The following is a 26,962-nucleotide window of genomic DNA, read 5'->3' as shown; positions in this document are numbered from 1 at the left end:
TATATATAAGTAGAAATTATTACTTTGGAAATTTCTTTTACTGTATAAAGTGGGATCATTGTTTTCATTGCTCTATCTGTGTGACCATAAATATAAATAAACAATACAGTTTGGTCTGAACAGATTTCAAATGTGTTTGGCATTTGGCATTGTTAATAATGCTCATTTACAGTTTGATAATTGCATCAGTTTATATGGAGACATCTATACATCTATTTGTTTTAGTTAGGGTGATACTACCTATTGTGACACATAGATGCAAAATGTATAGAGGCTCAAATGCTACAAGTTTATTTCTTGTGCTCATAGGAGTATGAAAGGGAAAACAAGTTGGTTGAATAGCTGTCCTCCATGCAGTCATTCAGGATCCAGGATGTCATGGGCTCTGCCATCTTCATCACATTATTAACAGGGTCATTCTGGAGGTTATCTCCATTTCAGCCAGATGAATGAGTACATATGAAAAGTTTTTATAGGTTAGTTATAGAAGTAGCAAACATTAATTTATTCATATTTCATTAATTGAAACTCAGTCACATTCCCACAACTAACAGCAAAGGAGGCTGGAAAATGTAATTGAGTGTGACCAGGAAAAAAAAAGGAGAGCATGTAATTTAGGAAACAGCTTTTCCTACATTCCACCTTTCTGGTCATGATATAGCCATGCACATCCTTTTTCCTGCCTCCCCAGTAGGGAGATCCTAAAGTTCCCCACTTACTAAATACCGCACAAAGTCAAGGATCTCAAGCCAGTGCACAGTCTGTGGTTCCTTGAGGTTTACAGACTATGAAGTTTACCTACTGTTTCCCAGCCTCACCACTGCTTCATAGCTCCAATAATCACTCCCATTTAGAAAGGGAAGAATGGGAAACACAAAAGGGTCATTGATCCATGCTGTGCAGGATACCTCTGAGAAGGCCCATTATACTGACAGTAGAAGTTTCTTGCTTAGACCCTAGTTATGGTCTTTTTTAGAGATATTCCCTTGTCATGGCTCTGCCTTCTGGATGGTTCTCCTTCCTGGTCACATATGAAGTGAGTGTTACAAATCCACAAAGTTTGCCTTCTTTGGGGGCAACACTCTGCTGGTTTAAGCTTAGAGGCCCAAGGATTGGTTTTCATTCACAGAATTTTTTAAACAAAATTTCTGTTTTCCCTGTAAATATAGTTCCCTCATATTTTAGTAACCTTTTTACCATTTCTAGTTAGTTCCATGTGCCAGTAATCACACTGCGATTTCTTTCCTAGACATGGTTCTCAAGTCTGCTTTCTTTATAAATATCAGATCTCCCACGCCTCTCTTTCTATAGTGGATGCCTCTAGGTGATCTGGAACATTACTACGTTCAGGTGAGAAAGGAACATCCTTGATCTGCTCTTTGCCCCCCTCTCTCTCTCTCTTTTTTAACTGAGATGTCTTAATGAGCATTTGTTCTTCAAAATCTGTTTAACTGTTTTCAGAAAATTTTAAAAAGTTTTATTGAAGTATAGTTGATTTACAATGCTGTGTTAATTTCTGCTGTACAGCAAAGTGATTCTGTTATACATATATATACATTCTCTTTTTAAAATATTTTTTCCATTATGGTTTATCATAGGATATTGAATATAATTCTCTGTAGTCTACAGTAGGACCTTGTTGTTTTAGCCATTCTATATATAATAGTTTATATCTGCTAACCCCAACCTCCCACTCCATCCCTCCCCCAACCCCCTCTGAGTCTGTTTCTGTTTCGTAGATAGGTTCATTTGTGTCATATTCTAGATTCAACATGTAAGTGATATCATATGGTATTTGTCTTTCTCTTTCTGACTTCCCTTAATGTGATTATCTCTAGTTGCATCCATGTTACTGCAAATGGTATTATTTCATTTTTCTTTTATGGGTGGGTAATGTTCCACTTTGTGTGTGTGTATAGATAGATACATAGATAGATAGATAGATAGATAGATAGATATCTCATCATCTTCTTTATCCATTCATCTATCAATGGACATTTAGGTTGTTAACATGTCTTGACTATTGTGAATAGTGTTGCTATGAACATAGGGGTGCATGTATCTTTTTGAATTATAGTTTTATCTGGGTATATGCCCAGGAGTGGGATTGCTGGATCATATGGTAATTCTATTTTTAGTTTTCTGAGGAAGCTCCATACCGTTTTGCAAAGTGGCTGTACCAACTTACACTCCCACCAACATATAGGAGGTTTCCTTTTACTCCGCATCCTCTCCAACATCTGTTATTTGTAGACTTTTTAATGATGGCCATTCTGACTGGTGTGAGGTGGTACCTCATTGCATTTTTTTAAATAATATTTTTTATTGAAAGTGGGCATAGAGGGAACCTACCTCAACATAAAAAAGGCCATATATGACAAACCCACAGCAAACATTATTCTCAATGGTGGAAAACTGGAAGGCATTTCCTAAAAAATCAGGAACAAGGCAAGGGTGCCCACTCTCGCTACTATTATTCAACAAAGATATGGAAGTCCTAGCCATGGTGATCAGAGAAGAAAAAGAAATAAAAGGAATCCAATTTGGCAAAGGTGAAGTAAAATTGTCACTGTTTGCAGATGACATGGTACTATATGTAGAAAATCCTAAAGATGCTACCAGAAAACTACAAGAGCTAATCAATGAATTTAGTAAAGTTGCAGGATACAAAATTAATACACAGTAATCTCTTGCATTCCCATACACTAACAATGAAAGATCAGAAAGAGAAATTAAGGAAACAATCCCATTCACTACTGCAACAAAAATAATAAAATATCTAGGAATAAACCTACCTAAGGAGGCAAAATACCTGTATGCAGAAAACTATAAGATACTGATGAAAGAAATCAAAGACGACACACACAGATGGAGAGATATACCATGTTCTTGGACTGGAAAAATCAATATTGTGAAAATGACTATACTACCCAAAGCAATCTATAGATTTAATGCTTCTCTTTAACTTTTATTTACTGCTTTTTGTCATTTAGAAGTTGGCTTTTCCAATCTTGTTCCCAAATTACTGGGCTCTCTATTCCCTCATAGTTTTGTTTGTGAACTGGCCAGTTCTTGCCTGACTTCATCTTTATCTTGTAGCTCCTTCCTTGAATCATTGAGGAATGCTTCCAGGCACCCTCTGGGGAACACTTAGGCCTGTAATAGGCCCCACCAACATATATGATTCAATCACAATAGAATTTCATTTCTTTTTCAGTAGAGTACAATGATAGTTTGAACTAAAATATTGCCTGCCATGTCAGTAAACAAAGGATGTGGCAGCCATCAAGCCATCACATTACAGCCACTGGATGGTGAGCCCTGAGGGAACTCAGGATGGAGACAAACAGGCTGCCCACTGCCAAGCCCATCTAGCAGTCAGCCACTGTAGCCACCTGTGATAGTACACCAGAGGAAACTCAGGATGAGAAAACACAAGATACTGGCCCCAGGTAGCTGAAGGGCATATCAAAGGAATGATTTTAGTGAGCCCAGACTCTTGCATCTTCCCATACATAGAAAAGAGCTAAATTCCTTAATCTGAGCTATCTGATTTTCTTTAATTAATAGTAATCTTTTGATGTTCCAACTACCTTGTCTTTGTTGCAGAAACTCCTGTATATCCTGGCTTCCCCCCTTGCCTCTTTGAGCAGTCTCTGAGAGTCATCTGAGATGCTTCCTCCCAGGCTTGAAGTCCTAAGAATATTTGCTAAATAAAACATAACTCTCAACTTGTAGGTTGTGCAGTTTTTTCAGTTGACAATAGTAAATAAGTTACAGAATACCCTCCTCCATCCCAGGCAGATCAAGATTCTGTGTTCTTACAAAGATACCCTTATGGTTTCTCTGGAGATTATTTCCATTCTAGCCAATTGGAAGGGGAAAAAGAACACAGGATTCAACAAGGGAGATTTTTAGTGTTCAGGTCTGGAAGTGGCACACATGACTTCCATTCATATTCTGTTGACAAGAATTCAATTAAATGTTTGATTTCAGGCTAGGAATAATAGTGCCAGGAAGAAAAGGACAATATGGATTTTGGTTAGTAGGTTGCAGTGTCCGTTACAATATCTAAATTCAGTAAAAAGAATAGGGTTTGAAAGATATGTTGTGGATTAAAACAAACAGTGCATATAATGTAGTGTACGGGGGAGAAGAAATTTTCTTCTACCCTTCTAGGTTCTTCTGGCTGGTCTAAGAATTAAATTGACATGAGACAGATTAACAGGAGAAAATCAAACAGAACTTTAATAACATGTATACATGGGAGAGACCCAGGAAAACAGAGTGACTCATCAAAATGGCTGAAACCCTCACCTTAAATACCCTGATCTCCAGCTCTGTAACAGTGTGGTTTCATGAGCATTAATAGTACTTGATAAAATGAATGTTACCAAGAATGAATAATTGGGAAATTTAATTGTATTTAATTGTATTTATTTGCACCAATTGTATCCTTGAGAATTTATTTGAAAGAATTTTATATTCTTTTTTTTTCTTTACATCTTTATTGGAGTATAATTGATTTACAATGGTGTGTTAGTTTCTGCTTTCTAACAAAGTGAATCAGCTATCTATATACATATATCCCCATATCTCCTCCCTCTTGTGTCTCCCTCCCATGGTCCCTATACCACCCCTCTAGGTGGTCACAAAGCACTGAGCTGATCTCCCTGTGCTATGTGGCGGCTTCTGACTGGCTATCTATTTTACATTTGGTAGTGTATATATGTCCATGCCACTCTCTCACTTTGTCCCAGCTTACCCTACCCCCTTTCCTTGTCCTCAAGTCCATTATCTATGTCTGCATCTTTATTCCTGTCATACGCTTCGGTTCTTCAGAACTTTTTTTTTTTTTTTGATTCCATATATATGTGCTGGCATATGGTATTTGTTTTTCTCTTTCTGACTTACTTCACTCTGTATGACAGACTCTAGGTCCATCCACCTCACTACAAATAACTCAATTTCATTTCTTTTTATGGCTGAGTAATATTACATTGTGTGGAATATTACTTTATATAATATCTTCTTTATGCATTCATCTGTTGATGGACACTTAGGTTGCTTCCACGTCGTGGCTATTGTAAATAGAGCTGCAGTGAACATTGTAATACATGACTCTTTTTGAATTATGGTTCTCTCAGAGTATATGCCCAGTAGTGGGATTGCTGGGTCATATGGTAGCTCTATATTTAGTTTTTTAAGGAACCTCCATACTGTTCTCCATAGTGGCTCTATCAATTTACATTCCCACCAACAGTGCAAGAGGGTTCTGTTTTCCCCCACCCTCTCCAGCATTTATTGTTGGTCGATTTTTGGATGATGGCCATTCTGATTGGTGTGAGGTGATACCTCATTGTAGTTTTGATTTGCATTTCTCTAATGTTTAGTGATGTTGACATCCTTTCATGAGTTTGTTGGCAATCTGTATATCTTCTTTGGAGAAATGTCTCTTTAGGTCTTCTGCCCATTTTTGGATTGGGTTGTTTGTTTATTTGATATTGAGCTGCATGAGCTGCTTGTAAATTTTGGAGATTAATCCTTTGTCAGTTGCTTCATTTGCAAAATTTTTCTCCCATCCTGAGGGTTGTCTTTTCATCTTCTTTATGTTTTTCTTTGCTATGCAAAAGGTTTTAAATTTCAATAGGTCCCATTTGTTTATTTTTATTTCCATTTCTCTAGGAGGTGGGTCAAAAAGGATCTTGCTGTGATTTATGTCATAGAATGTTCTGCCTATGTTTTCCTCTAAGGGTTTTGTAGTGTCTGGCCTTACATTTAGGTCTTTAATCCATTTTGAGTTTATTTTTGTGTATGATGTTAGGGAATGTTCTAATTTCATTCTTTTACATGTAGCTGTTCATTTTCCCCAGCACCACTTACTGAAGAGGCTGTCTTTTCTCCATAGTATATCCTTGCCTCCTTTGTCATAGATTAGTTGACCATAGGTGCGTGGGTTTATCTCTGGGCTTTCTATCCTGTTCGATTCATCTATATTTCAGTTTTTGTGCCAGTACCATGCTGTCTTGATTACTGTAGCTTTGTAATATAGGCTGATGTCAGGGACCCTGATTCCTCCAGCTCTGTATTTCTTTCTCAAGATTGCTTTGGCTCTTCAGGGTCTTCAGTGATTCCATACAAATTGTGAATGTTTTTGTTCTAGTTCTGTGAAAAATGCCATTGGTAGTTTGATAAGGATTGCATTGAATCTGTAGATTATTTTGGGTAGTATAGTCATTCTCACTATGTTGATTCCTCCAATCAAAAAACATGGTATATCGCTCGATCTGTTTGTATCATCTTTAATTTCTTTCATCAGTGTCTTATAATTTCTGCATACAGGTCTCTTGCCTCCTTAGGTGGGTTTATTCCTAGGTAATTTATTCTTTTTGTTGCAGTGGTAAATGTGAGTGTTTCCTTAATTTCTCATTCAGATTTTTCATCATTAGTGTATAGGAAGCAAGAGACTTCTGTGCATTAATTTTGTATCCTACTACTTTACCAAATTCATTGATTATCTCTAGTAGTTTTCTGGGAGCATCTTTAGGATTCTCTATGCATAGTATCATGTCATCTGCAAACAGAGACAGCTTTACTTCTTCTTTTCCGATTTGCATTCCTTTTATTTATTTTTCTTGTCTGATTGCTGTGGCTAAAACTTCCAAAACTATGTTGAATAGTAGTGGTGAGAGTGGACACCCTTGTCTTGTTCCGGATCTTAGAGGAAATGGTTTCTGCCACCTGCCCCTGTGGGTGAGCAGACAAGCCTCTGGGGCTGGTGAGTGCTGGTTGACACCAATCCTCTGTGCGGGAATCTCTCTGCTTTGTCCTCTGCACCCATGTTGCTGCGCTCTCCTCCACGTCTCCGAAGCTCCCCCCGTCCACCACCCACAGTCTCCGCCCGTGAAGGGGCTTCCTAATGTGTGGAAACCTTTCCTCCTTCACAGCTCCCTCCCACTGGTGCAGGTCCCATGCCTATTCTTTTGTCTCTGTTTTTTCTTTTTCCTTTTGCCCTACTCAGGTACGTGAGGAGTTTCTTGCCTTTTGGGATGTCTGAGGTCTTCTGCCAGTGTTCAGTAGTGTTCTTTAGGAGTTGTTCCACATGTAGATGTATTTCTGATGTATTTGTTGGGAGGAAGGTGATCTCCACGTCTTACTCCTCTGCCATCTTGAAGGTCTCTCGAATTTTATATTCTTTACTAATATCTAATGGGAAGAAGTCAAATGCATTTTTACCTGTTGCTTTAAAAATAGATTTTGTGAAGTAAATTATTTCTGAAGTTTGTAGATAGTTCTTTTGATTTTTTTTGACTTCATCATAATTATTTTCTTTCTTTGCAGCAGGCATTTTGGAGATCAAAGATGGGGAGAAAAGATGCCTCCACTATAAAACTTCCTGTTGATCAGTATAGAAAGCAAATTGGTAAGCAATGAATTCCCTTTGATACATTCTTGTGAATTCAGATGAAGAAAAAAAGCAATTATGTGTGATATGAAGAAAATAACTTTTCCCTAATACATATGATGCACAGAATATGAATAACAAAGGACTGCACAGAATTTTTAAGGAACAAAAATCAGTGCAGCCCTGTTTACCTCTGAAGAAATACCTTGTTTGTACTTATGATTTTTCAAGGCTCTTTTAGATTTTATTAATTTGGTAAAGCAAAAATACTTTTATTGTTATTCTTAAGGCAAGATGCTTGTGTATAATCAGTATTTTTAATATTAACATCTGTTTAATTATTTATTTTTATCCTTATAAATATTTCAATTCTTTTGACTCTTTGTGGCAATAATGTGATAACCTCAAGATTCTCCATTAAAATTTTAACTTTGTAAAATGGTGGACTAGAGAGAAGTCCAGTCAACAGCAAGGAAAATACCAGGAAGCTTCCCTGTTTTAGACTATGCTCTAGGTGCAGGATTTCCTACCCAATCTTTTCAAGGATGCATGGAGTATTTACAAAAAATTACCTCCATACTACGTCACAAACCAAGTCCCCTCAATTTTAAAGAATCAGTATCCTGCAACCACAACTTTGAACAAAGTATAGTAAATTAGAAATCAATTGGAAGCCAAAACATTAACTTCCCCTTCCCCATCCACTACCCTCTCTTCTTACATGTTCCTTCCTGTTGCCACCTGTTCCCATTCTTTTGGAAATTAAAATAATAATCATAATAATAATCTTAATAATAAAACCTCTTCTAAATAACTGACAGATAAACAAAGAAGTTACAATACAAGTCAGAAAATAGGTAGAAGTAATTGATAACAATAGAGCATATACCTGTTTTATGAATATGATACATAACGTACACTCCATAAGGGAAAAGATGTTTGTGCAAAACAAAGGAGATGAAAACAAAGTGAAAAATATTTAAAATATGTAACCAATTAAAAATTTACATGTAGAAAAATAAAGCCCTACTATAAATAAAATAATCTGGATGTCTAATAGTAAAATGGGCAAAAAATATGAGCAGACAATCATAAAAGAGGAAATCAAATTACACAAATAAAACCAAACAACTATTACAATAAAAAATGCAATCAAAAGAATCTTATGAACGATTTAACTCACCTAACTGATGGATAATGCAAATTAAAAAACAGTATTTCTGACTGTATTATTTCTTAGGAGAAGGTTTATGATATTTCTTTTGTATATATCTTCCTCCACTTATAGGATGCAGCATGAGTAAATAGTGTGGGTTGTTATATTATTTATGTGTTTAAACAGAAGGACTGACTTACCAGATTGAAGTTTGATCAAATGGGATGTGCTAAACCACATAAAGAATAACCATATTGGGGATCAATCCACATCCAACTCTTAAATAAACAATTCTTAGAATTTTGAAAAGTGTATATATTCAGGTAACCACATATGCCAATCAAAATATAGAACACTTCCATCTTCTCAGATAGTTCTAGTCAGTCCTTACCCACACCCCCCATATGCAACCACTGTTCTGATTTCTATCATCACTGATGACAGAAAAATAAAATAAAGCATCAGCTAAGATTTTTATTGAAATTGAATTGTATCTAATGATCAATTTTTGAGAATAGACACCCTAAAAATCTAAAGTATTCTGTTCTATAAACATTGCATATCTTTCCTTTGATTTAGTTCCATTCATATATATAAGAGCCAAGAAAGGATAAGACAGAGAAAGTAATATAATTGTAAAGTCTCATCCCTCTTCTTTTTTTTTTTTTTGGCTGTAGTTGGGCCTCTCACTGTTGTGGCCTCTCCCGTTGTGGAGCACAGGCTCCAGACGTGCAGGCTCAGCGGCCATGGCTCATGGGCCCAGCCGCTCTGCGGCATGTGGAATCTTCCCAGACCGGGGCACGAACCTGCGTCCCCTGCATCGGCAGGCAGACTCCCAACCACTGCGCCACCAGGGAAGCCCTCAGCCCTCTTCTTATACTAAATTGTTCTGAAGATTCTGTGTTATGCATTATGTTCCCATATATAGTTCTCTTTCCTGTTTCACTTCCTCTTGAAAATATAAGCAGGCACAAGATATACCCTTCTCACAGAATGCTTGTGAGATCCATAAAAAGTGTTAGAGCAGTTTATAAAGTAGAGTGTTGCATGGACATGAGTTATCCTGGGTAAACTTTGCAAATACAGTAATCATGATCAAACAAAATATACTAAAATTAAAATAGCGAGAGTATACTTTTGTTTAATCTTTTTAAGGATAATGTACTGCAGTGTTTAGATTTTCATGTATATAATATAGAATAATATAGTAATATTATATAAGTAATAATAATATGTAAGATTTTGTAAAGACAGAGAAAAAAGCAAAATAGAAAATATATTAATTAGTTAATTAATTAGGATATTAACTAATTTGAGAATTTTCTGAAGGAAAGATTTTTTTTCTCACTTAATGTGTCAGAGTTAGAAAGTACCAGAAGCCTCAACTCATACTAATGATGATAGATGATCTATCACCGACATTGTCTTCCTTACATGGAGTTCTATACAGACGTTTTCCCAGATATGATCCAAAATGTGAGGAGGGAATAAAGCAACTAGAATTGTTTTAAGAAGATATTTCAGTATTGGTGGTAAAAAACAAAGTACAAATAGCATATAAACTGAGTACCACAGTGTTTTTTTTTTAGTATTCAAGCTGTTAGTAAGCTCATTTAGATTGCTAATAAAGTTTCACAATAAATAGAGGCGTTGTATGTGTTGTTACTAAATCTCATTTATTTATGTAATTTTTGTATGGTCAGTCAGTAACTGTACATGGCAAAACCAGTGCCATTTTTGAATGATGATTTCAATATCACTGGTTAATATTTGTCTTCCACTAAAAGTTTTGCCTTTTAAATTATGTAGTAAATGACAGTGATTAATGGCTTTCACAAAAAGCCTTTCTTACAATAGTCTTTGCTCAGGTAAGAATCAAATGAGCTGACACTGTGACTGGAAACACCTCGTAGATAGAGAATTTTCACGTTAAATGGACACTACATTAATTACTGTATCATTATTTGAAATGTGTAGTGAACTGAGATGGAATACCCTTCTCACTTTCAAGGCAGTATACTAAGAAAAATTGAATATTCTGAAATATTGCTGACTGCAAGGGGAAATAAATTGGTTTGGGCCTTACATTTCTTCAGAAATAATGTTTTAAAAATAGCGAGTGTGAACCTGGCTAATATTACATGCATTATTCTAGAGATAAATTATTTCAAAATTGGAAAAGAATAGAATTTTTAAAACTTCTAACATAATTAAGATATTTTATAAATACATATTATTAAATATATGAGGCCAAATAATACATGCGTTAGGTAAATCATACAAAAATTATATCTAATTTACTTATAAATTCCTATTTTCTTATATAACAGAAGTATTATAGGCATCTTGTGCCACACACGTCTTATTTCATCCTCATAGTAGTCCTATAGGAGCTTCATTGTTTACAGATCAGGAAAATACAGCACAGATGGGTTAAAGAACTTTCTCAAGGTGCTACATTTGGTAAGAGGTAGAGCCAGGACTCCATTCCAAGAAACTGACCACAGAATCCCTTCACTATACTGCTTCCCTGGGGCCAAAGACTATATTAGGTACTGGCAGATGCAAAAATAATTAAGTCATAAGATCTAAGTTCATGGAATTGGCAGTATAATAGCACTATGGCTATTATGACTGTCTGAGGAAACTCTGCTCATAATTTAGAAATACAATGTCCAAAATAAATTCAGGTACTTCTTAATTCTCTCTATATTTTTAAAAGTCCTAATGTTATTATTGTGGTTTATTTACTAAAAATTCATATATAATGGTGTACGTATTTACTATTTCCTCTATTCCTAATTCTATTTTATGTCCCAGACCTTCTATCTAAAATCATTTTCTTTTGTGCCTTGTAGACATCATTTTTTAGAATTTCCTAGAATATATGCCTGCTTGTGGCAATTTCTCAGTTTCTTTTTTTAAAAAATGATACTGATATACCATTATTTCTGAAATATGTTATCTCTCGCTATTGAATTTGTATTTAGACAGTTTTGTTTTTATTTCATTGTGTGTTCTTTCAATATATTAAAATATCACTCCTTTGCATTTTGTCTATTGTTTTTACTCCTAGGAACTCAATCTAAATGTTACTTCTTTAAAAATAATCAATTTTTTTAACCTCCTTTTAAGATTTTCTGTGTCTTTGGATTTCTGCAGTTTCACTAAGATGAGTCTAAGTATAGGTTTGACTTCATTTATTCTATTTGGGGTTTACTGGGCTTCCTGTTGTTGTAGATTCATTTTCTTAAATATGTTCTTGAAAATTCTTATCCATTGTTTCCTGAAAATATTACCCCAGTTTCATTCATTTTCTCTAATTTTTGGCAAATACCAGATATTCTATTCCTATGCAATAGAAAGGTGCATTTTCAGCTTTACTAAATGCTGGTAAATTACGCTCTAAAGTGGATGCACTCACTATTTTACAGTCACAAAATCGATGTAAAATGTTGTCTATTTCTCCATATTCTTTGTTAATTTTCAGACTTAAAATTTTTGCCCATCTCATACACATGAAACTATTCATTCTTATTTTAGTTTTCATTTTATCACTTACTAAGATTAATCATCTAATATGTTTATTGATCTTTTGATTTCTCTCTTTCACAAATCTATTGCTGCCATTTTTCTTTTTCTATTTTTGTGTGTGAGTAGACTTTTAACTACTATTCTTTTCTTTGATTCTTTTTTCATCTGTTAATAGATCTATATTTTCTTGAACCAATTTGTGTAACATCCTGAGATGAAGCTGAATGAAATCTACTGAGTTGCTTTTCTCTCATTGCATTGTTTCATTTCATTATTTTTTTAAATTTTTTAAAATTTTTTTGATTAGATTCTGCTTTATAAAAAAGTGAATCAGTCATACATATACATCTGTTCCCACATCCCTTCCCTCTTGCGTCTCCCTCCCTCCCACCCTCCCCATCCCACCCCTCCAGGCAGTCACAAAACACCGAGCTGATCTTGCTGTGCTATGCGGCTGCTTCCCACTAGCTACCCACCTTACGTTTGGTAGTGTATATATGTCCATGCCTCTCTTTCGCTTTCTCACAGCTTACCCTTCCCCCTCCCCATATCCTCAAGTCCATTCTCAAGTAGGTCTGTGTCTTTATTCCTGTTTTACCCCTAGGTTCTTCATGACATTTTTTTTTAATTCCATATATATGTGTTAGCATATGGTATTTGTCTTTCTCTTTCTGACTTACTTCACTCTGTATGACAGGCTCTAGGTCTATCCACCTCATTACAAATAGCTCAGTTTTGTTTCTTTTTATGGCTGAGTAATATTCCATTGTATATATGTGCAACATCTTCTTTAGCCATTCATCCGATGATGGACACTTAGGTTGTTTCCATCTCCGGGCTATTGTGAATAGAGCTGCAATGAACATTTTGGTACATGTCTCTTTTTGAATTATGGTTTTCTCAGGGTATATGCCTAGTAGTGGGATTGCTGGGTCATATGGTAGTTCTATTTTTAGTTTTTTAAGGAACCTCCATACTGTTCTCCATAGTGGCTGTACCAATTCACATTCCCACCAGCAGTGCAAGAGTGTTCCCTTTTCTCCACACCCTCTCCAGCATTTATTGTTTCTAGATTTCTTGATGATGGCCATTCTGACTGGTGTGAGATGATGTCTCATTGTAGTTTGGATTTGCATTTCTCTAATGATTAATGATGTTGAGCATTCTTTCATGTGTTTGTTGGCAGTCTGTATATCTTCTTTGGAGAAATGTCTATTTAGGTCTCCTGTCCATTTTAGGATTGGGTTGTTTGTTTTTTTGCTATTGAGCTGCATGAGCTGCTTATAAATTTTGGAGATTAATCCTTTGTCAGTTGCTTCATTTGCAAATATTTTCTCCCATTCTGAGGGTTGTCTTTTGGTCTTGTTTATGTTTTCCTTTGCTTTGCAAAACCTTTGAAGTTTCATTAGGTCCCATTTGTTTATCTTTGCTTTTATTTCCATTTCTCTAGGAGGTGGGTCCAAAATGATCTTGCTGTGATTTATGTCATAGAGTGATCTGCCTATGTTTTCCTCTAAGAGTCTGATAGTTTCTTGCCTTACATTTAGGTCTTTAATCCATTTTGAGCTTATTTTTGTGTATGGTGTTAGGGAATGATATAATCTCATACTTTTACATGTCCCTGTCCAGTTTACCCAGCACAACTTATTGAAGAGGCTGTCCTTTCTCCACTGTACATTCCTGCCTCCTTTATCAAAGATAAGGTGACCATATGTGCGTGGGTTTATCTCTGGGCTTTCTATCCTGTTCCATTGATCTATCTTTCTGTTTTTGTGCCAGTACCACACTGTCTTGATTACTGTAGCTTTGTAGTATAGTCTGAAGTCAGGGAGCCTGACTCCTCCAGCTCCGTTTTTCATTCTCAAGATTGCTTTGGCTATTCGGGGTCTTTTGTTTTTCCAAACAAATTTTGAAATTTTTTGTTCTAGTTCTGTGAAAACTGCCAGTGGTAGTTTGATAGGGATTGCATTGAATCTGTAGATTGCTTTGGGTAGTAGAGTCATTTTCACAATATTGATTCTTCCAATCCAGGAGCATGGTATATCTCTCCATCTATTTGTATCATCTTTAATTTCTTTCATCAGTGTGTTATAATTTTCTGCATACAGGTCTTTTGTCTCCTTAGGTAGGCTTATTCCTAGATATTTTATTCTTTTTGTTGCAATGGTAAATGGGAGTGTTTTCTTGATTTCATTTTCAGATTTTTCATCATTTGTGTATAGGAATGCCAGAGATTTCTGTGCATTAATTTTGTATCCTGCTACTTTACCAAATTCATTAGTTAGCTCTAGTAGTTTTCTGGTAGCATCTTTAGGATTCTCTATGTATAGTATCATGTCATCTGCAAACAGTGACAGCTTTACTTCTTCTTTTCCAATTTGGATTCCTTTTATTTCCTTTTCTTCTCTGATTGCTGTGGCTAAAACTTCCAAAACTAAGTTGAATAAGAGTGGTGAGAGTGGGCAGCCTTGTCTTGTTCCTGATCTTAGTGGAAATGGTTTCAGTTTTTCACCATTGAGGACAATGTTGGCTGTGGGTTTGTCATATATGGCCTTTATTATGTTGAGGAAAGTTCCCTCTATGCCAACTTTCTGCAGGGTTTTTATCATAAATCAGTGTTGAATTTTGTCAAAAGCTTTCTCTGCATCTATTGAGATATTCATATGGTTTTTCTTCTTCAATTTGTTAATATGGTGTATCACATTGATTGATTTGCATATATTGAAGAATCCTTGCATTCCTGGGATAAACCCCACTTGATCATGCTGTATGATCCTTTTAATGTGCTGTTGGATTCTGTTTGCTAGTATTTTGCTGAGGATTTTTGCATCTATGTTCATCAGTGATATTGGCCTGTAGTTTTCTTTCTTTGTGACATCCTTGCCTGGTTTCGGTATCAAGGTGATGGTGGCCTCGTAGAATGAGTTTGGGAGTGTTCCTCCCTCTGCTATATTTTGGAACAGTTTGAGAAGGATAGGTGTTAGCTCTTCTCTAAATGTTTGATAGAATTCGCCTGTGAAGCCATCTGGTCCTGGGCTTTTGTTTGTTGGAAGATTTTTAATCACAGTTTCAATTTCAGTGCTTGTGATTGGTCTATTCATATTTTCTATTTCTTCCTGATTCAGTCTTGGCAGGTTGTGCATTTCTAAGAATTTGTCCATTTCTTCCAGATTGTCCATTTTATTGGCATAGAGTTTCTTGTAGTAATCTCTCATGATCTTTTGTATTTCTGCAGTGTCAGTTGTTACTTCTCCTTTTTCATTTCTAATTCTATTGATTTGAGTCTTCTCCCTTTTTTTCTTGATGAGTCTGGCTAATGGTTTATCAATTTTGTTTATCTTCTCAAAGAACCAGCTTTTAGTTTTATTGATCTTTGCTATCGTTTCCTTCATTTCTTTTTCATGCATTTCTGATCTGATCTTTATGATTTCTTTCCTTCTGCTCACTTTGGGGGTTTTTTGTTCTTCTTTCTCTAATTGCATTAGGTGCAGGGTCAGGTTGTTTACTCGAGATGTTTCCTGTTTCTTAAGGTGGGATTGCATTGCTATAAACTTCCCCCTTATAACTGCTTTTGCTGCGACCCATAGGTTTTGCGTCGTCGTGTCTCCATTGTCATTTGTTTCTAGGTATTTTTTAATTTCCTCTTTGATTTCTTCAGTGATCACTTCGTTATTGAGTAGTGTATTGTTTAGCCTCCATGTGTTTGTATTTTTTACAGATCTTTTCCTGTAATTGATTTCTAGTCTCATAGCATTTTGGTCGGAAAAGATACTTGATACAATTTCAATTTTCTTAAATTTACCAAGGCTTGATTTGTGACCCAAGATATGATCTATCCTGGAGAATGTTCCATGAGCACTTGAGAAAAATGTGTATTCTGTTGTTTTTGGATGGAATGTCCTATAAATATCAATTAAGTCCATCTTGTTTAATGTATCATTTAAAGCTTGTGTTTCCTTATTTATTTTCATTTTGGATGATCTGTCCATTGGTGAAAGTGGGGTGTTAAAGTCCCCTACTATGATTGTGTTACTGTCGATTTCCCCTTTTATGGCTGTTAGTATATGCGTTATGTATTGAGGTGCTCCTATGTTGGGTGCATAAATATTTCCAATTGTTATATCTTCTTCCTGGATCTATCGGTTTATCATTATTTAGTGTCCTTCTTTGTCTCTTCTAATAGTCTTTATTTTAAAGTCTATTTTGTCTGATATGAGAATTGCTACTCCAGCTTTCTTTTGATTTCCATTTGCATGGAATATCTTTTTCCATCCCCTTACTTTCAGTCTGTATGTGTCTGTAGGTCTGAAGTCGGTCTCTTGTAGACTGCATATATATGGGTCTTGTTTTTGTATCCATTCAGCCACTCTGTGTCTTTTGATGGGAGCATTTAGTCCATTTACATTTAAGGTAAGTATTGATATGTATGTTCCTATTCCCATTTCCTTAATTGTTTTCAGTTCGTTATTTAGGTATTTTCTTTCTGTTGTGTTTCTTGCCTAGAGAAGTTCCTTTAGTATTTGTTGTAAAGCTGGTTTGGTGGTGCTGAACTCTCTCAGCTTTTGCTTGTCTGTAAAGGTTTTAATTTCTCCATCAAATGTGATTGAGATCCTTGCTGGGTAGAGTAATCTTGGTTGCAGGTTTTTCTCCATCATCACTTTAATTATGTCCTGCCACTCCCTTCTGGCTTGTAGAGTTTCTGCTGAGAGATCAGATGTTAACCTGATGGGGACTCCCTTGTGTGTTATTTGTTGTTTTTGCCTTGCTGCTTTTAATATGATTTCTTTGTGTTTAATTTTTGACAGTTTGATTAATATGTGTCTTGGCATGTTTCTTCTTGGATTTATTCTGTATGGGACTCTTTGTGCCTCCTGGACTTGATTAACTTTTCCCTTTCCCATATTAGGGAAGTTTTCAACTATAATCTCTTCAAATATTTTCTCAGTCCCTTTCTTTTTCTCTTCTTCTGGAACCCCTATAATTCGAATGTTGGTGCGTTTAATGTTGTCCCAGAAGTCTCTGAGACTGTCCTCTGTTCTTTTCATTCTTTTTTCTTTATTTTGCTCTGCATCAGTTATTTTCACTATTTTATCTTCCACCTCACTTATCCGTTCTTCTGCCTCAGTTATTCTGCTATTGCTCCCATCTAGAGTATTTTTCATTTCATTTATTGTGTTTTTAATCAATGCTTGATTCATCTTTAGTTCTTCTAGGTCCTTGTTAACTGTTTCTTGCATTTTGTCCATTCTATTTCCAAGATTTTGGATCTGGGTAATAGAATCTTGGATCAGCTTTACTATCATTATTCTGAATTCTTTTTCAGGCAGACTGCCTATTACCTCTTCATTTGTTAGGTCTGGTAGGTTTTTATCTTGCTCCTTCACCTGCTGTGTGTCTTTCTGTCTTCTCATTTTGCTTATCTTACTGTGTTTGGGTGTCTCCTTTTTGCAGGCTGCAGATTGGTATTTCCCGTTGTTTTTGGTGTCTGTCCCCAGTGGCTAAGGTTGTTTCAGTAGGTTGTGTAGGCTTCCTGGTGGGAGGGACTAGTACCTGTGTTCTGGTGGTTGAGGCTCGATCTTGTCTTTCTGGTGGACAGGTCTGGTGGTGTGTTTTGGGGTGCCTGTGGCCTTATTATGTTTTTAGGCAGCCTCTCTGCTAATGGGTGGAGTTGTGTTCCTGTCTTGCTCGTTGCTTGGCATAGGGTGACCAGCACTGTAGCTTGCTGGTCATTGACTGAAGCTGGATGCTGGTGTTGAGATGGAATTCTCTGGGAGATTTTCACCACTTGATATTATGTGGAGCTGGGAGGTCTCTTGTGGACCCGTGTCCTGAAGTTGGCTCTTCCACTTCAGAGGCACAGCACTGACTCCTGGCTGCAGCACCAAGAGCCTTTCATCTACCCGGCTCAGAATAAAAGGGAGAAAAAGTAGAAAGAAAGAATTAGTAGAAGAAAGAAAGAGAGAGAGAAAGAAAGGAAGAAGGAAAGAAAGAGAGAGAGAAAGAAAGGAAGAAGGAAAGAAAGGAAGGAAGGAAGGAAGAAAGAAAGAACGAAAGAAAGAAAGGAGGGATGGAGGAAGGATGGAAAGAAAGAAAGAAAGGAGGGAGGGAGGAAGGAAAGAAAAAGAAAGTGAAAGGAAGAAGGGAGGGAGGGAGGGAGGAAGGAGAGAAAGAGAGAAAGAAAGAAAGGGGCAGCAGGAGGGAGGGAGGAAGGCAAGGTAGGATAAAAAGATAGAGAGCAGATAAAGTAAAAATAGAATAAAGTATAAAGTATAGTAGCGTTATTAAAATTACAAAGTAATTATTGAAAAAAAAACGGACAGATAGAACCCTGGGACATATGGTGGAAGCAAAGCTATACAGAGAAAATCTCACACAGAAGCATACACATACACTTTCACAAAAAGAGTACAGGGGGTAAAAAATTGAAAATCTTACTCTCAAATCCACGTCCTCAATTTGGGATAATTCGTTGTAAAAAGAGGAAAAGGGGAAAAAGTCTGAAATCTTTCTCTCAAGGTCCACCTCCTTAATTTGGGATAATTCATTGTAAAAAGAGGAAAAGGGGAAGAATCTTAAAGCTTGTCCTCAAAGTCCACTTCCTCAATTTGGGATGATTCGCTGTCCATTCATGCACTCCACAGACGCAGGGCACATCAAGCCGACTGTGGAGCTTTAATCCTCTGCCTCCGAGGCTGCACAGAGAGATTTCCCTGTCTCTGCTCTCACAGCTCCCGGGTCTCATCCTTGGACCTGGCCCCACCTCTTCACGTAGGTCGCCGGAGGGCATCCGTTCTTCGCTCAGACAGGACGGGTTTAAAGGAGCCGCTGATTCGGGGGCTCTGGCTCACTCAGGCCAAGGGGAGGGAGGGGCACGCAGTGCGAGGCGGGCCTGCGGCGGCAGAGGCCGGCGTGACGTCGCACCAGCCCGTGGTGCTCCGTGCACTTTCCCGGTGAAGCCGTCCCTGGGTTCCGGGACCCTGGCAGTGGTGGGCTGTACAGGCTCCCCGGAACGGGGGGTGGACAGTGACCTGCGGTCACACACAGGCCTTGTGGCGGTGGCAGCAGCAGCCCCAGCGTCCCACGCCCATGTCTGGGGTCTGCACCTTTAGCCGCGGCTCGCGCCCGTCTCTGGAGCTTCTGTAAGCATCGCTCTTAATGCCCTCTCCTCGTGCACCAGGAAACAAAGGGGAAGAAAAAGTCTCTTGCCTCTTCGGCAGCTCCAGACTTTTTCCCCGGACTCCCTCCGGGCTAACCGTGGTGCACTAACCCCTTCAGGCTCTCTTCCTGCCGCCAGCCCCAGTCCTCTCCCTGCGCTCCGACTGAAACCCGATACCCGAGCCTCAGCTCCCAGCCCCGCCCGCCCCAGTGGCCAAGCAGACAAGTCTCTCGGGCTTGCGTGTGCCTGAGGGCACCGATCCTCTGTGCGGGAATCTCTCAGCTTTGCCCTCCACACCCCTGTTGCTGTGCTCTCCGCTACTCCGAAGCTATCCCCCACCGCCACCCGCAGTCTCCGCCCGCGAAGGGGCTTGTAGTGTGTGGAAACCTTTCCTCCTTCACAGCTCCCTCCCACTGGTGCAGGTCCCGTCCCTATCCTATTGTCTCTGTTTATTCTTTTTTCTTTTGTCCTACCCAGGTATGTGGGGAGTTTCTTGCCTTTTGGGGGGTCTGAGGTCTTCTGTCAGCGTTCAGTAGGTGTTCTGTAGGAGTTGGTCCACGTGTAGATGAATTTCTGATGTATCTGTGTGGAGGAAGGTGATCTCCGCGTCTTACCCTTCCGCCATCTTCCTGTTCCCCCCCCATTTCTTTATTTATACTGATAATAATTCTCTGTTACTTTATTCCATTATCCAATTTGCTTCTTGCTTTGGAAATACCTTACTTGTTTAGTTACTATAGCTTTTATACTTTTATAATTTTTTTAATAGTCTTTAAAACTGTAGAACAAATACTCACCCTTATTTGTTGTTTTTAAAACATATCAACTAGTCTTTGTCCTCTATCTGCTCATGTGAATTTTAAAATTAACTTTACATAGTCATGAAAAAGGCCACTGGTAGTCAAATTTGAATTACATGGGATTTGTAGATTACTTTGTGCAGAATTTATGTCTTTATATGTGAAAATTCATATCAATTTTATTTTTTGAAATGATCATATGGCTGGTAAACTCAATACATTTTTATTATTTTCTATATAAAGATATTGAGTATTTTTTAGTTAAACAGAAGTAGTACATAATTTATTTCCTATTATTGCATAATGTTTTTGCTAATATAAAATTATATTTTGTAATTGGTTCTTGCTGCTATATAAACATGGTAATGAATTTTAATTATTAACCTTGTACTAAGCAACCTGACTGCATTTTATTAGTAGTAATAATAATTTGTAATTTCTCTTGATTTTATAATAGGTTTTTTTTTTTTTTTTTTCTTTTTGCGGTATGCGGGCCTCTCACTGTTGTGGCCTCTCCCGTTGCGGAGCACAGGCTCCGGATGCGCAGGCCCAGCGGCCATGGCTCACGGGGCCAGCCGCTCCGCGGCATATGGGATCCTCCCAGACTGGGGCACGAACCCGTATCCCCTGCATCGGCAGGCGGACTCTTAACCACTGCGCCACCAGGGAGGCCCTATAATAGGTTTTAAAGGTTAAATTTTTTTAACCTTTGTATTTTATCTTTCATATCTTGTTATGTTGTGTTTTTCAAGTATTGGTATAAATTACTAACTTTTAAGAAAACACTTCAATCGTTTTGCCATTATGTATAATACAGCTCTAGGGTTTTGGTACATACTTGTTGGACTAAGGAAATTCCCCTTTGTTCTTAGTTTGCTAACAGTTTGTTTTTCTTTTTTAAAACAATAAAGTATGTTGAATTTTATTGATTTTTTTTCTGTATCTGTTGGAAGGATATTTTTGTTATTTTGGCAAATTGCATTTATAGATTTTCAAATGTTAAACTATCCTTGCATTACTGATATATATCCTACTTTGTCTTGATATTTTTTAATACACAGCTGAATTTAGTTTACTAATAATTTAAGATTTTTTTAACATCCTTCTTCATGTGTGAAATTGGCACATAACTTTCCATTCTCTTACCATCTTTGTTCAGTTTTAGTTTCAGAGTCATATAAGATTTCTATAATGAATTGGAGAAATATATTTTTAATATGCTCCAGGATAGGTTATATAAATTTGGAAATATGACTTTCTGGAATGTTTATAATACTCCGTAGCAAAACCCCTGTCTGAAGCTTTTTAGGTGAGTAGACTTTTAACTACCTTTTTTTTCCATCAGTTAATAGATCTATGTACTTTTTAATTTTTTTTTACATCTTTATTGGAGTATAATTGCTTAACAATGGTGTGTTAGTTTCTGCTTTATAACAAAATGATATACATATACATATGTTCCCATATCCCCTCCCTCTTCCGCCTCCCTCCCACTCTCTCTATCCCACCCCTCCAGGCAGTCACAAAGAACCGAATTGATCTCCCTGTGCTCTGCGTCTGCTTCCCACTAGCTATCTACCTTACATTTGGTAGTGTATATATGTCCATGCCTCTCTTTCGCGTTGGCACAGCTTACCCTTCCCCCTCCCCATATCCTCAAGTCCATTCTCTAGTAGGTCTGTGTCTTTATTCCTGTCTTACCCCTAGGTTCTTCATGACATTTTTTTTCTTCTTAAATTCCAGATATATGTGTTAGCATACGGTATTTGTCTTTCTCTTTCTGACTTACTTCACTCTGTATGACAGGCTCTAGGTCTATCCACCTCATTACAAATATCTCACTTTCATTTCTTTTTATGGCTGAGTAATATTCCATTGTATATATGTGCCACATCTTCTTTATCCATTCATCCAATGATGGACACTTAGGTTGTTTCCATCTCTGGGCTATTGTGAATAGAGCTGCAATGAACATTTTGGTACATGTCTCTTTTTGAATTATGGTTTTCTCAGGGTATATGCCTAGTAGTGGGATTGCTGGGTCATATGGTAGTTCTATTTTTAGTTTTTTAAGGAACCTCCATACTGTTCTCCATAGTGGCTGTACCAATTCACATTCCCACCAGCAGTGCAAGAGTGTTCCCTTTTCTCCACAACCTCTCCAGCATTTATTGTTTCTAGATTTCTTGGTGATGGCCATTCTGACTGATGTGAGATGATATCTCATTGTAGTTTTGATTTGCATTTCTCTAATGATTAATGATGTTGAGCATTATTTCAGGTGTTTGTTGGCAGTCTGGATATCTTCTGTGGAGAAATGACTATTTAGGTCTTCTGCCCATTTTTGGATTGGGTTGTTTGTTTTTTTGTTATTGAGCTGCATGAGTTGCTTATAAATTTTGGAGATTAATCCTTTGTCAGTTGCTTCATTTGCAAATATTTTCTCCCATCCTGACGGTTGGCTTTTGGTCTTGTTTATGGTTTCCTTTGCTGTGCAAAAGCTTTGAAGTTTCATTAGGTTCCATGTGTTTATTTTTGTCTTTATTTCCATTTCTCTAGGAGGTGGGTCAAAAAGGATCTTGCTGTGATTTATGTCATAGAGTGTTCTGCCTATGTTTTCCTCTAAGAGTCTGATAGTTTCTTGCCTTACGTTTAGTTCTTTAATCCATTTTGAGCTTATTTTTGTGTATGGTGTTAGGGAGTGATCTAATCTCATACTTTTACATGTCCCTGTTCAGTTTTCCCAGCACCACTTATTGAAGAGGCTGTCCTTTCTCCACTGTACATTCCTGCCTCCTTTATCAAAGATAAGGTGACCATATGTGCGTGGGTTTATCTCTGGGCTTTCTATCCTGTTCCATTGATCTATCTTTCCGTTTTTGTGCCAGTACCATACTGTCTTGATTACTGTAGCTTTGTAGTATAGTCTGAATTCAGGGAGCCTGATTCCTCCAGTTCCATTTTTCGTTCTCAAGATTGCTTTGGCTATTCGGGGTCTTTTGTGTTTCCATACAAATTGTGAAATTTTTTGTTCTAGTTCTGTGAAAACTGCCAGTGGTAGTTTGATAGGGATTGCATTGAATCTGTAGATTGCTTTGGGTAGTAGAGTCATTTTCACAATGTTGATTCTTCCAATCCAAGAACATGGCATATCTCTCCATGTATTTGTATCATCTTTAATTTCTTTCATCAGTGTCTTATAATTTTCTGCATACAGGTCTTTTGTCTCCTTAGGTAGGTTTATTCCTAGATATTTCATTCTTTTTGTTGCAATGGTAAATGGGAGTGTTTTCTTGATTTCACTTTCAGACTTTCCATCATTAGTATATAGGAATGCCAGAGATTTCTGTGCATTAATTTTGTTTCCTGCTACTTTACCAAATTCATTGATTAGCTCTAGTTGTTTTCTGGTAACATCTTTAGGATTCTCTATGTATAGTATCATGTCATCTGCAAACAGTGACAGCTTTACCTCTTCTTTTCCGTTTGGATTCCTTTATTTCCTCTTCTTCTCTGATTTCTGTGGCTAAAACTTCCAAAACTATGTTGAATAAGAGAAGTGAGAGTGTGCAACCTTGCCTTGTTCCTGATCTTAGTGGAAATGGTTTCAGTTTTTCACCATTGAGGATAATGTTGGCTGTGGGTTTGTTATATATGGCCTTTATCATGTTGAGGAAAGTTCCCTCTATGCCTACTTTATGCAGTGTTTTTATCATAAATGGGTGCTGAATTTTGTCCAAAGCTTTCTCTGCATCTATTGAGATGATCATATGGTTTTTCTACTTCAGTTTGTTAATATGGTGTATCATGTTGATTGATTTGCGTATTTTGAAGAATCCTTGCATTCCTGGAATAAACCCCACTTGATCATGGTGTATGGTCCTTTTAATGTGCTGCTGGATTCTGTTTGTGAGTATTTTGTTGAGGATTTTTGCATATATGTTCATCAGTGTTATTGGCCTGTAGTTTTCTTTCTTTGTGACATCCTTGCCTCGTTTTGGTATCAAGGTGATGGTGGCCTCGTAGAATGAGTTTGGGAGTGTTCCTCCCTCTGCTATATTTTGGAAGAGTTTGAGAAGGATAGGTTTTAGCTCTTCTCTAAATATTTGATAGAATTTGCCTGTGAAGCCATCTGGTCCTGGGCTTTTGTTTGTTGGAAGACTTTTTAACACAGTTTCAATTTCAGTGCTTGTGATTGGTCTGTTCATATTTTCTATTTCTTCCTGATTCACTCTTTGCAGGTTGTGCATTTCTGAGAATTTGTCCATTTCTTCCAGGTTGTCCATTTTATTGGTGTAGAGTTTCTTGTAGTACTCTCTCATGATCTCTTATATTTCTGTAGTGTCATTTGTTACTTCTCCTTTTTTGTTGCTAATTCTATTGATTTGAGTCTTCTCCCTTTTTTTCTTGATGAGTCTGGCTAATGGTTTTTCAATTTTGTTTATCCTCTCAAAGGGCCAGCTTTTAGTTTTATTGAGCTTTGCTCTCATTTCCTTCATTTCTTTTTCATTTATTTCTGATCTCATTTTTATGATTTCTTTCCTTCTGCTAACCATGAGGTGTTTTTGTTCTTCTTTCTCTATTTGCTTTAGGTGCAAAGTTAGGTTGTTTATTCGAGATGTTTCCTGTTTCTTAAGGTGGGATTGTATTGCTATAAACTTCCCCCTTGGAACAGATTTTGCTGCATCCCATAGGTTTTGGGTTGTCGTGTCTCCATTGTCATTTGTTTCTAGGTATTTTTTTATTTCCTCTTTGATTTCTTCAGTGATCACTTCGTTATTAAGTAGTGTATTGTTTAGCCTCCATGTGGTTGTATTTTTTACAGATCCTTTCCTGTAATTGATATCTAGTCTCATAGCATTGTGGTCGGAAAAGATACTTGATACAATTTCAATTTTTGTAAATTTACCAAAGCTTCTCTTGTGACCCAAGATATGATCTATCTTGGAGAGTGTTCCATGAGCACTTGAGAAAAATGTGCATTCTGTTGTTTTTGGATGGAATGTCCTATAAATATCAATTAAGTCCATCTTGTTTAATGTATCATTTAAAGCTTGTGTTTCCTTATTTACTTTCATTTTGGATGATCTGTCCATTGGTGAAAGTGGGGTGTTAAAGTCCCCTACTCTGAATGTATTACTGTCGATTTCCCCTTTTATGGCTGTTAGTATTTGCCTTATGTATTGAGGTGCTTCTATGTTGGGTGTATAAATATTTCCAATTGTTATAACTTCTTCTTGGATCTATCCCTTAATCATTATGTAGTGTCCTTCTTTGTCTCTTCTAGTAGTCTTTCTTTTAAAGTCTATTTTGTCTGATATGAGAATTGCTATTCCAGCTTTCTTTTGGTTTCCATTTGCATGGAATATCTTTTTCCATCCCCTTACTTTCAGTCTGTATGTGTCTCTAGGTCTGAAGTGGGTCTCTTGTAGATAGCATATATATGGGTCTTGTTTTTGTATCCATTCAGCCAATCTGCGTCTTTTGGTGGGAGCACTTAGTCCATTTACATTTAAGGTAGTTATCGATATGCATGTTCCTATTCCCATTTTATTAATTGTGTTGGGTTCATTATTGTAGGTCTTTTCCTTCTGTTGTGTTTCTTGCCTAGAGAAGTTCTTTTAGCATTTGTTGTAAAGCTGGTTTTGTGGTGCTGAACTCTCTCAGCTTTTGCTAGTCTGTAAAGGTTTTAGTTTCTTCGTGAAATCTGAATGAGATCCTTGCTGGGTAGAGTAATCTTGGTTGCAGGTTTTTCTCCTTCATCACTTTAAATATGTCCTGCCAGTCCCTTCTGGCTTGCAGAGTTTCTGCTGAGAGATCAGCTGTTAACCTGATGGGGATTCCCTTGTGTGTTATTTGTTGTTTTTCCCTTGCTGCTTTTAATATGTTTTCTTTGCATTTAATTTTTGACAGTGATTAATATGTGTCTTGGCATATTTCTCCTTGGATTTATCCTGTATGGGACTCTCTGTGCCTCCTGGACTTGATTATCTATTTCCTTTCCCATATTAAGGAAGATTTCCACTATAATCTCTTTAAATATTTTCTCAGTCCCTTTCTTTTTCTCTTCTTCTCTGGAACCTCTATAATTCAAATGTTGGTGCATTTAATGTTGTCCCAGAAGTCTCTGAGACTCTCCTCAGTTCTTTTCACTCTTTTTTCTTTCTTCTGCTGTGCAGTAGCCATTTCCATTATTTTATCTTCCACCTCACTTATCCGTTATTCTGCTATTGATCCCATGTAGAGTATTTTTTTATTTCATTTATTGTGTTGTTCATTGTTGCTTGTTTCTTCTTTAGTTCTTCTAGGTCCTTGTTAACTGTTTCTTGCATTTTGTCTCTTCTATTTCCAAGATTTTATATCATCCTTACTATCATTATTCTGAATTCTTTTTCAGGTAGACTGCCTATTACCTCTTCATTTGTTAGGTCTGGTAGGTTTTTATCTTGCTCCTTCACCTGCTGTGTGTTTTTCTGTCTTCTCACTTTGCTTATCTTACTGTGTTTGGAGTCTCCTTTTTTCAGGCTGCAGGTTCGTCGTTCCCATTGTTTTTGGTGTCTGTCCTCAGTGGCTAAGATTGTTTCAGTGGGTTGTCTAGGCTTCCTTCTGGAGGGGACTAGTGCCTGTGTTCTGGTGTATGAGGCTGGATGTTGTCTTTCTGGTTGTCAGGTCCACGTTTGGTGCTGTGTTTTGTGGTGTCTGTGGACTTTTTATGATTTTAGGCAGCCTCTGTTCTAATGGGTGGTGTTGTGTTCCTGTCTTGCTAGTTGCTTGGCATAGGGTGTCCAACACTGTAGCTTGCTGGTCGTTGAGTGAAGCTGGGTGCTGGTGTTGAGATGGAGATCTCTGGAAGATTTTTGCCATTTGATATTATGTGGAGCTGGGAGGTCTCTTGTGGACCAGTGTCCTGA

At 37.2% G+C, this 26,962-nt stretch overlaps 1 protein-coding gene across 5 annotated transcripts in view; it reads left to right on the top strand.

Moving 5' to 3' along the window:
- TRIQK (triple QxxK/R motif containing) overlaps nucleotides 1–26,962 on the top strand; it is a 100,365-nt gene that overhangs the window by 38,321 nt on the left and 35,082 nt on the right. For 4 of the 5 annotated variants that reach the window (XM_060116365.1, XM_060116364.1, XM_060116366.1 and 1 more), the window contains one exon: nucleotides 7,342–7,423. In XM_060116365.1, the coding sequence (XP_059972348.1) occupies nucleotides 7,363–7,423 (61 nt within the window). In that variant the 5' untranslated portion in view covers nucleotides 7,342–7,362. The remainder of the gene's footprint in view (nucleotides 1–7,341; nucleotides 7,424–26,962) is intronic. The other variant, XM_060116369.1, reaches the window with a different exon arrangement.

This window comes from Mesoplodon densirostris, chromosome 13 (genome assembly GCF_025265405.1).
Source record: "Mesoplodon densirostris isolate mMesDen1 chromosome 13, mMesDen1 primary haplotype, whole genome shotgun sequence".
In the NCBI taxonomy this organism is placed as follows: domain Eukaryota; kingdom Metazoa; phylum Chordata; class Mammalia; order Artiodactyla; family Ziphiidae; genus Mesoplodon; species Mesoplodon densirostris.
Note: the sequence above shows the minus strand (reverse complement) of the source record. Positions and strands in the feature narration are given on the sequence as shown.